Genomic DNA, 19,307 nt, shown 5'->3' with positions numbered 1-19,307 from the left:
TTTATGTGACGCCTTCAAAAACCTGACAAAACATATTTAGGTCATATTTCATACAGTTAAAATATCTATCTATCTATCTATCTATCTATCTATCTATCTATCTATCTATCTATCTATCTATCTATCTATCTATCTATCTATCTATCTATCTATCTATCTATCTATCTATCTATCTATCTATCTATCTATCTATCTATCTATCTATCTATCTATCTATCTATCTATCTATCTATCTATCTATCTATCTATCTATCTATCTATCTATCTATCCAGGGCCTGAAGTTAACTTTTTTGACCACCAGCCACGGTAACTTTTTACTAGCCAATTTTTTTGTTTGTTTTGTTTTTTTGCCTCATAAAGGTGAAAAATAGAAATCACACAAACATTGTTCTTTAACTTGTAAGAATTCACATTTAAGTGCTGTCAAGTAATTAACAAAATCATTATAAGTAATAATAACTCTTAAGGGGGTTGCACACCGGATGCGCGTCGCCGCGTCGCGCAGAACCATGTCTTTAAAATTCGAACACATTATTTTCTATCAATGTACACACACCAGCGGCGCCACTCGGCGTCTGTCCGCGGCGCACAGCAACGGCTCAGGACCTTGTTCAAAATCCTGCCGCGCCACAGAGCGCCGTTTACATAGTTTCACATTAAATGTACATTTATTTGTCTCAAATCGTCGTTAATGTATATACTGACTTCACCCTGTAATGCAATATACATTTAGTTTTACATGCATTCACAGAAATCAGCTGCTTGAATGAAAATTGTTGATGTTATCGGATAGACGAAAAAAATAAAAATAATAATGAATCACTCAATTCTCATTGGCTACCCGCCAATGTGGCAGGTAGATTGACAGTTTTACCCGCCAATTGCAAAATTCACCTGCATTTGGCGCGTGGTCAGGTGTTAATTTCAGGCCCTGTATCTATCTATCTATCTATCTATCTATCTATCTATCTATCTATCTATCTATCTATCTATCTATCTATCTATCTATCTATCTATCTATCTATCTATCTATCTATCTATCTATATATCTATCTATCTACCTATCTATCGATAATTCAAAATATTACCAAAAAGTTAATAGCATATCATGACACTAAAATACATTCAGAATCATCACTGAGACTGAATCATGAACAATTACAAATGCAAAATAATTTAAAATAAAATAATATTCATAATATAAAAATGTATATATTTTCTTTCCTTCTTTTTTTCATTTAATGACATTTGACATGGGCATATTTTAAACAGGTGGATGCAGAAATGACACACTTCAGCTTGAAGGGCATCAAAATGGCATTTGCCTTCTGTAATGGGACATCATGTGAATATTCAGCTGAAATATTTGATTTTATGTATAGTATAGGGATTTGACTGGGTTGCAGATAGACAGCTAAGATATTATCAGTTTCATTTGACACAATTACAAAGTTATTACTTCTTTCGAATAATGTGCACTGAAAATTCGTACACAATACAACCTGTAACATTTATGCAGGAAGTAAATGGGGTCAATTGTGATTTCATGCTGTCTTTAAAGTCCAATTTGCCAGTAGAATACCATGAGAAAAATAAGCTAAATCACCACTGAAAATGATAACTGACCTATAAAACAATCAGCATACAGAAGTGCAGATACCTGGGTCTTAGCACACACATTATCACACACACACATACATACTCACATTTTACACCCGTAGCCCAGAGCTGCAATGGGCTAAAACTCTGAGAGTACTCCAGCTTTGCGTTTGTATATGTGCCTCCGCAAAAGGATGCTAGTGAAAAGAGGATTCGTTTTGCTCTCTGCTATCTGTGCGTGCTGTCAGATGTCAAATCTTGTGAGTGTGTGTGACCAGTGATTTTGCTAGGCAGTGTGAGTCTATAGGATTACAGGGCCGGGTGGGAGGAAGGGAGGGAGGGTTGCTGGGTGTCTGGTTGGACCTGCTGTGTTTGGCTTTAGAGTTTAGCTGTGTCCTCTCCTCCCCCTTAAGCCTGCTCTGGACTGACATACTAACACACACAAACACACACACACACACACACACACACACACACACACACACACACACACACACACACACACACACACACACACACACACACACACACACACACACACACACACACACACACACACACACACACTCTGATGCCTCTCGTGATCCGGTGACCGCAAAGGTCACACAAAGACATCATATAAAGACGGCTGGACAGATATCAAATGCATACACTAAGGCTCAAATGATTGGAATAATTTACTTTTTGAAAGAAATCTCTTATGCTCACCAATGTTGCATTCATTTGATCAAACAATACAGGAAAACACTAATATTTTGAAATATTATAACGATTTAAAATAACTGTTTTTTATTTGAATGTAATTATAATGTAATTTATTCCTGTGATGGCAAAGCTGGATTTTCAGCAGCCATTACTCCATTATTTAGTGTCATTCAGTCATTTCGATTTCAAAACTTGCTTTTCTTTTAAACTCTCTAATCAGCAAACAAAAAAACAAAAAAATATCACATTTTCCACAAATATATATATTTATTTTTCCACAATTTAAAATAATAAGAACCATTATTAATAAATGAGCACCAATTCAATATCAATAGAATTAATTCTGAATACTGAAGTAATGATGCTGAAAAATCAGCTTTGCCATCACAGGGACACATTACATTTTAAATTATATTCAAATACTGTTATTTTAATTTCGAACAATATAACCGTTTTACTTAATTTTGGATTAAATACATTATTTTAGTGTTATTGAGATACGACCATAGTTTTATATTTGTGCTTAAGTGTGCTCACCTGAGGCCTGAACTTCTGTGACGTACTGCAGGAGTTCCTGGCCCTGGTGTATGACATGGAATGTGAGGTTGTTCATGGTGAGAGCTTTATCAGCGTGATGTTGCAGTCTCTGCTCAGCTAGCGTTAGATCCTCAGTGTCAAACTCGTTCATCTGCTGAGACAGCTCCTCATTCCACGACTCCAGGTCTGAGATGACCTACACAACAACACCATAATGAAGCGTGCATAATGTATCAGTAATCATCCTTGAACGAACACGATTTTTAATTCAATATAATCGTCTGAAAATGCAGTATTTGGAAAACTGGAAGCAGCAATTAATGTAATATTTAAAAATGTATAAAATAAAGTATTTGAAAAATGTATTATTCATGTACTGTGAAAGGACCATGCAAATACCGTATTATAATGAATTAAGATTAAGATAAAACTAAGAATGTAAGGCGGAGGTATGCACAGTTTGTTTAATGGGTTCTATGTGGGTAATTAATGGGTAATCTGCTGTGAAGGCATATTGGCTATTAAAAATAAAGCATTCCCAGAAATGGTGTTGAACACGCAAGAGAAAATGAACAACTTAATAGGCAATAAAGAGTTGCTGTGACAACAGGTGAGTAAAAACAGGAGCAAAATGAATCAGAGAACAAGCGCTTGGCAAACAGTTCACTTCAGCCAATAAATTAGCAAATGTCCACACTTCTTACATCACTTCATATAGAGCATATTCAAAACTTTACAATACAACTCACTAAATTATTCCTCAATAACAATACAGAAGTCAAAACACAGTGCTTAAGTTTCTAAAAACACAACATTCGTCATTGATACAGCGATTTGGTAAAGTTTAAAGACATGATTTATTCTCCCACATTCCTCTTGTCAAAAGTCACTCACTCTGCACTGTCGTCTGATTGAGAATTCCTCCTTCTCTAATTAAAATGAGCATTTTTCCCAGCTGTTCTGAGTGAAGCGTTGATGATGACTAGAGCAGGAACACAACCATTTTCTGTAAGGAGTAAATGTGTTCTTCAACGTGTGGGAGCAGCGTTTGGGAAATCACACGCCCACAGCTGTACCTTCTGGCACCCTGCCGCCTTGACTGACACTGCCAACCCGCCCTGCTCTGAGTAACAACATTAAGTGTAACAAGGAGGAGTTCATCTACAATTGTCAACTACCATCCCATATATACTGGAAGTTATACTTGACATCCACCTATGCTGTCTTTGTACAGATTTCAGGCTGTGAAGAAATCAATATTTACATGCTCTTTGTCTTGGTTTTACCTAATCTATCAGCAAAGTATCAGTGGCACGTGAGCACCTTCAAAAAAGGAATGTGATACTCCTTGATCTGTTTTGGATTATGTTACAGTGAGCGATATCACTTTTACTACAAAAGCCAACTCGTGGACTCTGATTACATCATATAGGGTTTCCTATGAACAAAACATTCAAAACACAGTCACCAAAGGTCAATCGCAAAGAATGATGGGCTTACTGTGTCTTGCTGTGGCAGCAATTCAACACGTACCACTCAGATAATCAATGGAAATAGTTTTTAATCCAACAAACAGAAACACTCAGAAGACACAGCTAACCTCATATAAACTAAGATGATAACCGGTAGGGAATAGAACAAAACAGGGAGAATAAATACATGGTGAACAAAACGAGACACAGATGGGACTAATACAGAGGTACGGTAACTTTAAAAACAAACAAGGACATAACCAAGGAAACCAAAATTAAACAGAGTGGGGAAACAGGAACTAAAGAAAAAAGAACAAAATGTCAAAATAAAAGTTCACATGACAGAACATAAATGTGACATTAATCCCCCCTCCCAGAAGTTGTGTCCTCACGCCGTAACTGAAAGTCTAACAGTGGAGGGCAAGAGGGGGTTTAGAAAGTGAGCGAGGAGTTGGTGAAAGACAGGGACCTGGAGGAAACGGTAGAGGGAGACACCACAGCGGAGCCGACAGAGGGAGCAGCCGGGGTGGAGCCTTGTTCAACAGTCGCAGCAGAACCTGGGTACCGTCCGACGGGAGATGTGGAGACCCAGGTGGAGTAGAGAGGACGACGGACCAGAGAAACATTGATGGCTTGGAAACTCAAGGTGGAGCCGCTGGCTCGCAAGACCGAGGTATCGGTCGACGGGGGCTCAGCAGACCAGAGAAATGCCGGAGAGAGTGAGGACCAAGGTGGAGTCGGAGGGAATGAGGAGCCTGGTGAGGCCAGAGAGTTGGATGGAGCCGAGGAGCTGGATGACAACAGCGGAAATAGTGGACTGGGCAGAGCCAGCGAAGTGGACAACACCAGGGAGTCGTGCGGGACCAGGTGGGATACAGGAGCCTGAAGACTTGGCGGGAACATCGGAGGATGAAGGACTCCAGACAGAACTGGATCATCTAAACAGCTGGACAGGACTATCAGAGGAGTGAGTTCAAGGGTGGGGACAAGGGTATGACCTGGATCTTTGGACTGTAAATCTATTAGCCAATGGTCTGCTCATGGCTCTAGGATGGACAGGACAGGATACGCACACTCTGGTGACAAGCTCTGGCCTCGGAGCGTAGCCGAGGGGACATAGTAGTATGTTGGGACATAGTAGCCAACTTTGGCTTCGGGACGGACATGTTGGATGGCTTTGGCTCCATAGCGGGAGTAAGCTCTAGCGCGGGTTCCATGGTGGGCGTACGTACTCCACAAACTCGAGGGGCAGGTGTGCGTGTGCCTTGGATCGGTCATTGAGGCTTCTGCGATAAAACATGGAGATAGAGCAGTCCAGGCTGTGAGTAGTGAGCCAGGTTGAGAAAATCTCTCATGTGATCCTCGTGGGAACATTCCTCCTTCTCCAGAAGGAGGCTGAGCCCTGCTAGTAAGTACACACACACACACACACATATATATATATATATATATATATATATATTTTTTTTTTTTTTTTTTTTTTTTTAGTGTGAGGGCAACATATTCTGTCATGTTGTGGTAGCAATCCAACATGCAGGGCTCAGATAATCAATGAAAGCAGGTAGAATATATACATTGTGAAAAAAGCGTATAATATGTAATGCGTATCTATAGAAACAAATGAGGACATACTGTAATCAGTAACAGTAACAGTAACTGAAACTAAACAGAACAGGTAAATAGAAACTAAGGGAAACAGAACAGAATTTGACAATAAGAGTCCACATAGTTTGCCAGGGAAGGGCAGGGAAAAATATAAGTCACTTAACAAAAACTGTCAATGTTAAAAAATCTACTGTAAAATAATTAATTTTTTACTTGTGAATGGCCGTCAATGGATAAACATTTTGAATGTTTCAGCCTGAATAATAATGTAGTTACAACATCATACCAGCAGGGACAAAAAGCCCATGATATTTACATTTATGCATTTGTCAGATGCTTTTATCCAAAGCGACTTACATTGCATTTCAAGGAACACATTTACATTCTTATCAGTTCTTGCTTTCCCCGGGAATCGAACCCATGACCTTTGCGTTGCAAGCGCCAACGCTCTACTGTTTGTGTTCATGTTTTATTGGAAAACACTTTCTGCTACTGAGGTGGAATATGGTTAGGGTTATGGACAGGTTTTGTAGTATGGTTATGTTTAAGCATAGGTTAAGGGGTAAGGTCAGGGTCAACAGTAGAGATGTGCGGGATCAGCTCTAGTGTCTGCTGTGAAAAATAAATGATCCACCCGCCGCCTACCAGAGATGGACGCGCTCAATGTTTGTCACACAAATATTCAGTGTTTTTAACCACATAATATTTATTTTAGGTTTCAGAGATTTAGATACACATAATTACTAGCAAAAAAATACATTTAAACTTTGTTAAATACACACTGATGTCTATGGAAGCAGCAATAATAATCTGTTCAATTATAATTTGAGGACATGTTTTATTCATATAAGATACACATTGTTTCATGTTGACTCTAAGAGCTTTGATATAGAGCTACTGTGAAAGTGATATTGATTAGATAAAGCTGTCGGTTTCTTAAACACCCTTTTGACAAAAGTGTGACTCATTTTCACACATCCAGAGACACAAACCTCCATGACTCATGGTGCAGGCTGTGAGAAGAGCAGACATGATGGCTTTATCTTTGCTCAAGGCTTCTGCTCAGATTCTCTGAGATCACTGGATTTTGTCTTTCAGCACTTCATCAAATCAAAACGGATGAGAAAGCACGTGGTACATAGCCTTCTACCACAAAATTGACGCAGTATGGAACATTCAAACTTATGTAATCATGGATGGATGACTGTTGGATATGAGGGGAAAAATATCTGAGAGCAATATTCTAATTAAAATAAAATAAAAATTGATTTCAGTATTCAGTTCAGGTGTGTTCCGTTAATTATCTTGTTAGCTCCCTTGTTTGTCTGTGTATTTAAACCATGTGTTTAGTCCTGTTCAGTTGTCTGTCATTAGCCCTATTCACACAGGATTAGTATTACCTGGTGACCTCTATTCATTTGTAATAACTGCGGAGGTTATCTGTGATCTTAATCCCGTGCGAATTGGCCATGTCTGTAATTTGTAAAGTAAAAATTCCCCCGCAAATGACCTACCATATTTCGCCAAACACAGAGGTCCTGTGATAATTTTAGTCCCGTGTGAATCGGCATCTCTGTGATTTGGCCAGGATTTGGTTGTTTATCATTTTTTTCAAGGTTTTTGTTTCCTGTGCGCCTTTGTATCTATCTTTCGCGAAGAATAGAGTTGGTGTGTTTTGATAGTATTTTGGGTACTGGGTCATATCTCTATGTAGTGTATAGGGGGAGGGAGGGGGTTGTCCCCAGATAATACTAATCTTGTGCGTATAGGTCTATTTTTGCTATTTACTGTTTTTTCTTTTCTTGTTTTTAAATTCCTGAAAAACCTGAGTAGTATAATAACTAGTTTGTTATCAATAAAGACTGCTGCACTTAGATCCAGTTTCATCTCTGCTGCAACCAGCCTGTGACAGAAAGTAATGGTTGTGCAATGTTGACTTTCGTGAATGCTGTCAGAATATTGTACTCACAGCCATAATTGATTTGACTGTACTGACACTATTGGATGAGAACTGAACTGAGCTGAATGATGATATCACCATTTTCTAGCTGCTTTATAGTTAAATACAATTTATTTCCTATTTGACGATATTTACACAGTTACTGAACTGAATCAACACTGAACTGACCCCAGCTGAACAATGACACTATTCTTTTTAAAGCTGTTTTACAGCTGAATTGAACTCTGTTTGCATCATTTTCCTGTGTATCACTGTAAAGCTGCTTTTAAACAATGTATTGTATAAAGCGCTATATACATAAAGGTGACTTGACTTCTGCAGTGCTTGAGTGTTGATCAGCTTATCATGATAATTTTTTCGATGTGGTCAATTATTTAGTAATGTGTAACTGAGCGTCTGCTATTCATTCAGATTCTCAAGACATCTGAAAGTGAGAAGAATGATGATGGAAAAAAAAAAGACTGTCTTCCCCACCAATTTCCCTCAGTGAATCTTGCCACATTTCCACCATTGCCTGCAACGCATCAATTGAGAACCACTTGTCTTGACTGTTAAGATCCATTCTTTACAACAAAATCAGTGAGTTGTCGAACTGTCAAGTGTGTTGTAAAGTGTGGACTCACGTCAATGGCATCTCGTTCAAAGATCCTGAGCTGGAGGAAAAGCTCTAGTTTTATTTTCCGTTCCTGAAACAGCTCCTCCATCTGAGCCTGGGCCTCGTCCAGCTGCTGCAGGACACTCTCAATGTGAGCCATCGAGCTGTTGTGAGGAGTCTTATTGCTGGAGATCGCAGAGTCCCTGCAGTCAGAAAGAAGATGTACGAGTATGAGAGACAAGATCTGCGGCAGAAAGTATACCATATAACTTCAATGAAGCATCTTCTTACTACAGTTTAATTAGTCTCTGCAAGTTAATTGAGACCCCTAAGGGTTAAGTGTGCGAGTGTGTTTTACAGTAGTTGTTGCAGCTCTATGTTCACATATTAATTAAAGTATATCTTTAAATACAAGTCTAATTAAGTGTTATTTAACAATGTTTTAGCCCTTATGTCAATTTGGAATATTTAATAACCTATAATATACTATATAGCAAATCTGCTTGATTGTTTAAATATTGCAAAATATAAATTATATTATTGCACAGCTCTCTATATAAAGTTGGATATGTAGCTATATCCATTTTAACCTGCATACATGCAGTATACTCATGCAAAGAGATACTGTATATATACTGTATATTGTACAGTATATAGTAAATGTGCTATGAGCAAACTGCATGTTTATATAATCACAAAATGTAACTATTATCGCCCTGCACTAATCTCCTAAATACGACTATAAGGCATGAATGTAAAGCTATTATAAACATTAACATCATGATTTTCTGAAAAAGCTGCTTCGAATTAATGTGTATTATGAAAAAGCACTATACAAATAATATTGACTGAAGTGGATAAACTGTAAACGTGTGTGTAATTTTGTGTGTACACCACAGAGTAGATCAGATGGTTCTTTTTACTATCCCAGCTGGCATGTGGCCAACCTTCAGCACTGAAATGTGGTTGAAACAATGTAAGGTGGTTCAATTTAAAAAAAATAAAAAAAATAATTAAAAAAAATAATAATAAATTAAACAATGTTGTAAATAGCTTTTTAATTTTTTTTAATCAAAAAGATTAACAAAATACTTAAATAATTATAGAATACATTTTATAAAGATTTGTGTGAAAAGTATGATGTTGAAACAACATTGCAACATCAACAATGTTGATTCGTTTTTGCACAATTCAACAGTGAATTTGGCCAGACTGTGGAATCTCTGTAGATATAGAACTAAATATTGGATGTTTTAGAGTAACATATTTTCTGGTATTTAACCATAGTTTCTTCAAATAAGATAAGTTGTAATTACAGATGTGTAAGTTGTTAGTGTTCGTGATGTGCATGGTTTTAATTTGCTCTATTAATAAAACCTGAAAAACCTGCTTTGGTTTTCAGCTAGTTTCATAAAGTGACCAAATAATCTAACAGAAAAACAAAACAAACAAAAAAAACAGTGTTTTGGAAAAAGCATCTGTGGGGTTAGAGTTTACTGATGTACATATGTGTTTGTGTTTGTCAGAATTCTCATGACAACAAGTGAACGTCACTTTTTTTCCACTTAACTAATGTTTTCTCATTGGTCAGTACCTGAGCTGCTGGATGAGATCCTCTCCTTCTTTAATAACATTGACAGTGACCTGCAGGGTGGTTTGCTGTTGCTGACCAAAACGTTTGATCAGCTCCTGCACCGCCTCGACTGACTCAGCATAAACATCATCCAGCAACTCCTTCTGAAGTTCCTCCAACCATGTCCACAGCTGCAGAAGAATGACATCATCACCAGCCAATTAGATTAGAAACTTGACAATGTTATGATCTGTGTAGATCCATGGGTCTCTTCAAACAAATAACAACTGTTCTAAAACGAAATATCCAAATGCACAAACATGACGAGACAAACAGCCAGTCGCACTTAGGCTGCCACCGAACGGCTGGTGTTGTTATTTCCTGTGAAAGGCCTTCGTCTTGTGTGAGCTCACAGGATTAGCCATCTGCCTGTGTTGGCATGTCAAAGAGTGTATCTCTTGCCACAGCAGGCCATGCTCAGTCCTTCCACACCTCCCCATTGTCTTTTTCCATCTCCACCTTTCTCTTTTATCAAGACTCCAGCCTTCAACCCTTTATCATTACTCACCCCGTTATGAAACACACTCTCAGAAACAAAGATGTCTGCATAAAGCAGCCTGATACAGATAGCAGATGGCTAACATTCTGCCATATGGAGGCATTAAAGAGAGCATTGTTTGTTCGTATTAGGTATGTCATGAATCATGTACACACTGTCTACTCATTATCATTCACATTTTGTGGAATATAGATAGACCGGGAGAAAAGAGTTCTGAATTTATAAGTATATAAATGATAAATATTTGAGATACAAAAAAAAAAAAAACACTAACCGTAACAAAGCTCATGTTTAATATCTGCAAGTGGAATAATACTATATATATATATATATATATATATATATATATATATATATATATATATATATATATATATATATATATATATTGCATATGAATTAATTATAATAATAATGACATTCTGGATCGGGTTCAAACCCATATTATTCACATGTGACAACCACTATGCCGTCAACTTTTCATAAACTGTTCTAAATCTGTCCTGTATTTTTTCAAGTATATTTTCAAAGATAGTGTACATAGGAGATTACAGGATACATTATTCAGGAATATTCAAACCTACATTACTCACATGAGCACTGTGACTCAATGTCTCTGGAGCATGTAGGATAGCCACTATACCAGTGCTTCACATTTTTGATGTCTTCCTCATTGGTCATTCAAGTCTTGCAGCCTCTAGTAATAAGCTGATGAATTAGGTGTTTTTTGCAATTATACTTTCATCTTTGAAAGTGAAGACATTACAAAAAATAAGATAAATGAATGATTGAATTAAAGGATTAGTTTACTTCAGTATTACAATTTCATGATCATTTTCTCACTCTTCAGTCAAAAAAAATTAAGTTTTTTGAGGAAAACATTCCAGGATTTTTCTCCATATAGTGGACTTCAACATGGACCAACGGTTTGAAGGTCCAAATTGCAGTTTAAATGCAGCTTCAAAGAGCTCCACACAATCCCAGCTGAGAAATAAGGGTATTACCCAGCCAAACGACTTTTCAATTAAAAAAAAAATAATTAAAAAAAATAATAATATAATATACATATACTTTTTAATAAGAAATGGTCGTCTTGCAGGTCCACAACTTCACGCATTACGTAATCACGTTGGAAAGGTCAATCGTGACGTAGGCGGGGAATGTAGGGTAGAGCGAAAAACTCCATCTCATTTTCTCCTTCAAGTTCAAAATCGTCTAACATCGTTGTTTTACCTTTTATTTATTTGTTTATTTATTTTTGTAAAAGGGCATTTGACTTAGTCTTTGCACGTTCGCTTCGTAAAAACTAGGTCTGTAGTTCCGCCTACCGTGACCTTTCAACATGATTACATGTACGTAATGTGTGGTGCATCACAGCTAGTGCAAGACGAGCATTTGTGGCTAAAAAGTATATAAATGTTAAGTTATTTTAGAAAATGACCGATCATTTCGTTAGATAAGACTCTTATTCCTCGGCTGGGATTGTGTAGAGCTCTTTCAAGCTGCATTGAAACTGCTATTTGTACCTTCAACACGTTGATAACCGTTGAAGACCAATGTATGGAGAGTAAATTTTCAGGAAATTTTAATTCTGAAGTGAACTAATCCTTTAAATGATTAATTAATAAAATAATATTGTGAGTCAAGTTCAAACACATGAGTACTGTGGCTCAATGTGTCCAGAGGATGTGTGATAACCACTACACCATGGCTCCAAATTATTAAAACTTTCTTAAAAGTCCAAGAAACTGTCCAAGACTGTGAATGTTATATCCTATTCTGGAACATATTTCTGTCTAGTAGAATACAGGCACAACCCACACATATCAACACCAACTTTTACTCTCTTCCAAGACTTACCTCTTTGCTGTGAGTGTGGAAGGCCACAGACATGTCGAGCAGGACTTTACGCTGTTCAACGCGTCTTACGAAGTCCTGGATCCGGTCCTCCAGCTGGTGTGCGGCCTGGTAGATCTCCTCAGGGTCACACTCGCCTGTCTGAGCCAGCTGCTCTGCCGCCTCCAGGAGTTTGTCTGCATTTGTGTAGGTGTTCTGAGAAACACACAGTGGTTTGGAAGTTAATATGCATTCGACTAATTTCTGAGGTGGCCTAAATAATTTCGCATCTGGGAGGAGAAAAGTAGATATCCATATGGACAGCAGCAAAAGCGATGCTCTTACATCTGTTCCTCCTTACCTGAGCCACTTCTTCAAAGTCCTCGTGACGTTTCTGTAATGCTCGAGCCCTGTGCAGAGACTTCCCCACTCCTGTGTGCTTACTCAAGAACGCCTCACCATGGTTTTCAATCCAATCTAGAACCTGCGAGAAGGACATAACCATATGTTGCTGAGAGGGTCAGAAGAAACACCACCTGCCTCATAAATAGTCATCCGAAATGAGTCATGATATTATACATGTTTCAGCTGAGGATTGTCAAAACAAATGTGAAAATACACAAAACAACATTTATCTGTTACTACTGTAAAATTTAATTAAAGTGTAGTGTATACATTTGGGACCTAATATTTTTAAATAAATGAAAGGTACACTATGTAACTCTTATGGTAAAAAAAAAAAACTGCATATATTTTGTGGAAGAACATTGTTTTGGTTGTGCTTTGGCTCTGCGTGACTGTGCTGATTAATATGACCCTTCGCAACAGATAATACTTTAAAATGAACTCTGTTAGAGAGTTAGATATGGCAATGTATTTGTTCAATAAAGTACCTTACTCACTTGTTGAGCAATAAAAACACCATATCTGCGTCGCCTTTAAAACATTTCAAATGCCTCAGTTCTTGCCATCTCCGAAAAGCCAAGCCAATGTTGATTCTCATTTTATTACAAGCTCTGTCATGTTCTCTTGTTCCCAGCAGACTCTCCTCTGTTTATCTTTTTTTGAAATGGGTAATTCATCGGTGTTTTAATATTTAGCTGCTCCATATCAACATTTATCGCTAGTAGTGACACCTAACCTATGACAATCCCACACCATACATATGCCAAAGTAGCCGGAGCAACTTTTCTGTATTTACGGATATGACAAGACACGCAGGGGCGAGGGACACATGAATACATTTTCCCATGAAAACCATCCTGCTAGGTCTAAAATATAAACACTTATAATAAGCTTACCATAGTGAATCAGGGTAAGACAAAAAACTAATGTTTTGAAAGAAGGATTGATGATGTATTGAAAAAAATAAATATATAAATAGCATGGCATCTCCATCCAAGGCTTCCACACCTTTTGACCATTTTGACCACCTTTTGAGGTCATTCATGATTATAGGATCAGGATTTTGAAGTCATTGCATAAAGATCACACAAAGAGCAATTTCTGTATGATGAAAATAATCTCTACAGAAATGTCCATGTTCAAGGCCTTTTAAAATTCCCTATATTTGCAGGTTCCATGTAACTGTTCAAAAAAAACAAAACAAAATAAAACCATTGCAGTTTTAGCATTCCCTGAACTTTTCCAGGTTTCCCGTGACTTTGGGAACCCTGCAAATGAATTTCCCATTCCATTTTCAGCCATTCATGATTACAGGATATGTTTAAATATATTTCACTTTCAAGCAATTTCTAGCAGAATAAAACATTTAGAGGAGAGTGAAACATTTCTCAGGAATCGGTAATTTAGTTTAATTTCATTTATAATGACAGTGGATGCTAAAACTAATTTGCCACTGTTTTACTGTAGGGGTTTTGTAAGGGTTCCTATGACTTGTATAGACTGATGCTAGTACCAACATCATGGGTTTGACTCCCTTCATGGGAATACACGATGTGATAAAACATTTTTTTTTTTAAATGAATAAATAAAATATAAATTATATTTTAAATGCACTGTTTGTTGCGTTGGCTAAACGCGTCTATCAAATTCATAAATATGTAAAAGAGTTGAACTGCAGTTGTAGTGTAGAACCAGCAGGGAGCAGCAGGAGTCACTGCGACAGCTCAACACCTCTATAAACATCAGCACTATACACGCAGTGAGGTCATCCTGCAGATTAGGCAAGCAAGACTCTGATGTTGTTGTCCGAGTTCAATGATGGTGTTTTATAGAAATCTGACTAATTGGGTATTTTCTGTTGTTTATCACGGACTTGCATGAGCATCTGAATGCATATGCAATAGGCTATTTTACTAATGAAACATATTACAAATGTGTTTAGGTTAGTATTAAATGTTTTATTAAACATTTGAAATCTGCAAGATGGAGCAGTCTGAGTATGAAAGCTTTCTACCTGTCTCAAAAGACACCACAGCACACTGCGAAACACAGTCCTCTGCTCATGCATATTTCATTATGCCACCTTTGATCTGGCTCAATGTGCCACATTCAGAGCTGTGTGTGTGTGTGTGTGTGTGGTGGCATCTGTCAGCACATGTGTGCACGCGTGTGATTAGAAGAAATCATTTGTTGTGCAGATGTTGAGTCTCCTCCTCACGTGGCTTTTTTTTCTTCAGATGTCTGGAAGGTTTAGAGGTCCCCTATGCCTGCATCATTTTATGGGGCAAACCCTCAACGTAATGTGCCTGCTGAACACGGTTACCATGACAACTGATACTGAATGCGTCTGAGAAAAAAAAAAGACAAATGCTACATTCAGACTTTCAGTCCAAATCCAATTTTTGTGCATATCCGACTGAAATCTGATCTGAAAGTGTGAATGGCAAATCCGTTTCAAGCAAAATTTATGTTGTTTGAAATCCTATTCAAATTGCATTTCTCATGCCACGTAAAATGTAAACATCAGATGTTGTTATAGGAAACACGCTGAATGTCGCTGCCGAAACAAGTAAGGCTGTGTTGTTGTTGCAAAGGGAAAGTGATAGAGAGACACAAATGCATGTTGTTGTAAAAGATATGACAGAATTTTTCACAATTATCTATCCATTTAAAATGTTTTACTTGAAAAAGAAAAATGGAAATATTTCATCCAAAAAAAAATACTTACAAATCCTCATGATATATTTTTCTCTGAAACATAAACAAAAAAAAATCTTTGTATAGATCCTTACCGTAAAATCCCAGTTCACAGTAACCAGAGTCTGTGTAAGGCACCAAAAATGACAAAAAGCACAATAAAAGAACCATAAAAGTAGTCTATACAATTGGAATAGAGTGCACATGCTATATGGACTACTTTTATGGTCCTTTTTGTATGAGGAGATTCTTAATAAAAAAAATCTCTTTTTATTTATTTCACAGTAAAAATAACAGCATAGAGGATCGCAACGACATGAATGTGAATACGAAATGGCAGTTTTCATTTTCGTTGAACTATCCCTTTAACAATTTAATGCAGTGGTGCCTAAAATCTCCCTTTCAAATTTATATTCTATTCTCAACTGAGCAGTGAAATCCTATTTCAAACTGACAAGAACTCACTTTATATTCAACATAACGATGCCTCACAGGCATTCAGATGCTGCCATTTTTCAATAAAGATAATCAGAAAAAGAGAAGAAGAGATTCAACCAGATGCACCTCATTAAAAGGATTAATTTTAATGCCACATTGTCATATTTTATATTCATACACAAACCTAATAATCAGTTTGTGGTTTATGACATTACATTATATGAAGGATGTTTTTTGTTGTTGTTTTACAATCGCTCACACTGTGACATTTCATTCATTTGGTAACACTTTACAATAATTTTTATATTTTATTTTATATTTTATATAATTAGTTAACTATAGTTCACATGAAATAACAATGAACTATACTTTTACAGCATTTATTAATCTTAGTTAATGCTAATTTCAACATTTACTAATACATTATTAAAACCAAGAGATGTATTTGTTCATATTAGTTCATGCACTGTGAATTAGCATTAACAAACTTTAATAAATACTATATATTGCTCATTGTTAGTTTGTGGTAGTTAATACATTAACTAATGTTAACAAATGAGACCTTATTGTTAAGGGTTACCAGACATTTATATGACTAAGCATAAATTAAATGTTAAACTGGCTTATCTTTAACTTTTGCATAAAAAAATGTTTAAGGATTATTTCATGATACATATACCGTTCAAAAGTTTGGGGTCTGAAAGATATTTTTTAAAAATCTCTCATGCTCCTAAAGGCTCCCTATATATATATATATATATATATATATATATATATATATATATATATATATATATATATATATATATATATATATATATATATATAGTGGTGAACTCAGGTTGATTGGGATACTTTTTGCCATTGAGATGACTGGGGAAATCAATCAATCTGAATGCACCCCTATTAGTCTTTTTTGATTCAATTGGTAAAATCATGTGCGACTGTGGAAAAACTGACCTAAATTGAGCAAGAGAAACCAGAACAAAATCATTGCAAGTAAGAAGTCAAATTCAGTGGGAACAGGCATGTGGGGGATGAAACTTGTGGGAAGTGGGTGAGAGTGAAAAAAAATAAATCCACACAGATGTCTAGTGAAATGCTCTGACACCCCATGCGACCTGCACATCTCTCACCTCCCAAATAAGAATGATTAAATAAATCCAACTGAATCCATACCGACAATATTTGCAGTATTATGTGTATAAAGAATAGTTAGTTCCGAATAAGTGTCTGACCTGCTGGACATCCTGTTGGAAGACGCAGAGCTGTAGCCGTTGGTGAAGACGGAGTTTGCGGTGTTGCCAGATGTTCTCCAACTGCCTCTGGTGGTGCAGAACCTCATGAATGATATCCAGGACGTGGTGCACCGCCTTAGAGTAGTTAGCCGAGGCCGTCAGCGAATCTGCACTGCCTGGGGTCAAAGGGCGCTGGAGCTTATCTAGTAGGGCTTTGCCATCCTGACTTACCTGAGGATGTACAGGTAAAACACATCAACACCTAAACATCTTACAGACGGAAGAAAATCCTACCTTCAATTGAATATCTGGACATGAAACAATACATGGCACAGGCTGATCAGTCCTTCTCATGCAATCTTTTGAGATTGCTTGCTCAACATTTAAACAGTCTGGTTCAGTGTTCGAGGTAAGCTGTTTCTGCAGCACAATATCAGAGTTCATCTTAGACCCTCCACCTCCCCCAGCTCCACCTGCATAGATCTGCAACAGAATTTATTTATTACAATTCAATACAATTCATACCTCAGAATAGGCAGTGGTGATGTGTTCATAGAGACCCTGGTGGTGGTGGATGGTGTCTTCCAGGTCCTGCAGCTCAGAAGGAAGATCTCCTTCTCCACAGGCCTTACACCATGAGTCCATGTTGCTCATATACTAGAAAATGGATAAGAATATTGAGTTATTGGTTATATGAAAATGGCCAAATATACAGTACATCTGTGATCTGTTACCACAGACAGGAATGATTACTATACTGATAGTCCTAATTAGGTAAAACAAATTCATTTCAATTTGTCTGTGTACACACATCCAGTCTATTTTTGTCATGTCTCACTGGGAACACATTTAAAGCTGAATGAATGGCATGTCAGTCTAAAATTGATGCTGACAGCAGATAATAAACGCTCAAAGAGAAGATAAAGGACAGAAAGATGAAAGGAATGGATTTCATGTATCCTTTATATAGCACACAGACATATACAGGTCCTTCTTAAAAAATTAGCATATTGTGATAAAGTTCATTATTTTCCATAATGTAATGATAAAAATGAAACTTTCATATATTTTAGATTCATTGCACACCAACTGAAATATTTCAGGTCTTTTATTGTTTTAATACTGATGATTTTGGCATACAGCTCATGAAAACCCAAAATTCCTATCTAAAAAAATTAGCATATTTCATCCGACCAATAAAAGAAGTGTTTTTAATACAAAAAAAATGTCAACCTTTAAATAATTATGTTCAGTTATGCACTCAATACTTGGTCGGGAATCCTTTTGCAGAAATGACTGCTTCAATGCGGCGTGGCATGGAGGCAAACAGCCTGTGGCACTGCTGATGTGTTATGGAGGCCCAGGATGCTTCGATAGCGGCCTTAGGGTGTACTCACACTAGCCAGTTTGAACCGTGTCCGAGTGCGTTTGACCACCAAAGCGCGGTTCGTTTGACTAGTGTGAGTGCTCCGAACCGTGCCCGGGCGCGGCTCGATTGGCCGGCCCTGGCCCGCTTGGAAGAGGTGGGCCAGAGCACGGTTCAGTTGGACTCGGGCGCGGTTCGCATGCAGTGTGAGCGCTAACCGTGCTGGAGCACGGAACAGGACGCGTGATGTACGGGAACTGTAGTCCGTAATCAAACCTGCAAAGTCCTGCTGCACTTCAGCTGGTACCTTGCAAACCTCCTCATACGAGCAGCACGATTACGTGAAAATTTTCGCGCCACTAAGGCGACACATCTGTTTAACAACAGGCTGTGAGAGGGCTGTGGACCAAATGACACAAAATTATCCACAAAGAAAACAGAGCGATGGACTCCATTGTGTTCAGAAAGCGCCACTCGTCTTGTTTATCCCGAAACCGTCGCACCATAATGACGTAAGCGTGCTCCGGCACGAATGCTGAAACCCTATGTGAGTGCAGGCCAGAGGGGGAGTGGGGAGGGGGGGCAATCGTACTCGGGCCCGGTTCATGGCAACCGTGCCTAGTGTGAGTACACCCTTAAACTCATCCAGAGTGTTGGGTCTTGCATCTCTCAACTTTCTCTTCACAATATCCCACAGATTCTCTATGGGGTTCAGGTCAGG

General features: G+C 37.6%; 1 protein-coding gene across 8 annotated transcripts in view; it reads right to left on the bottom strand.

Moving 5' to 3' along the window:
- triob (trio Rho guanine nucleotide exchange factor b) overlaps positions 1 to 19,307 on the bottom strand; it is a 195,716-nt gene that overhangs the window by 58,085 nt on the left and 118,324 nt on the right. For all 8 annotated transcript variants that reach the window (XR_013195894.1, XR_013195895.1, XR_013195893.1 and 5 more), the window contains 7 exons: positions 17,746 to 17,877; positions 17,221 to 17,451; positions 12,804 to 12,926; positions 12,467 to 12,658; positions 10,069 to 10,238; positions 8,503 to 8,677; positions 2,843 to 3,038 (listed from right to left, as the gene is read on the bottom strand). Coding sequence is in view for 3 of the 8 variants with exons in the window: in XM_077207603.1 (XP_077063718.1) it covers positions 2,843 to 3,038; positions 8,503 to 8,677; positions 10,069 to 10,238; positions 12,467 to 12,658; positions 12,804 to 12,926; positions 17,221 to 17,451; positions 17,746 to 17,877 (1,219 nt within the window). In the remaining 5 variants the exon portion in view is untranslated. The remainder of the gene's footprint in view (positions 1 to 2,842; positions 3,039 to 8,502; positions 8,678 to 10,068; positions 10,239 to 12,466; positions 12,659 to 12,803; positions 12,927 to 17,220; positions 17,452 to 17,745; positions 17,878 to 19,307) is intronic.

This window comes from Siphateles boraxobius, unplaced genomic scaffold (genome assembly GCF_051911475.1).
Source record: "Siphateles boraxobius isolate OS27281-9 unplaced genomic scaffold, OSU_SipBor_1 12, whole genome shotgun sequence".
Classification (NCBI taxonomy): domain Eukaryota; kingdom Metazoa; phylum Chordata; class Actinopteri; order Cypriniformes; family Leuciscidae; genus Siphateles; species Siphateles boraxobius.
This window is presented reverse-complemented; position numbering and strand designations above follow the sequence as displayed.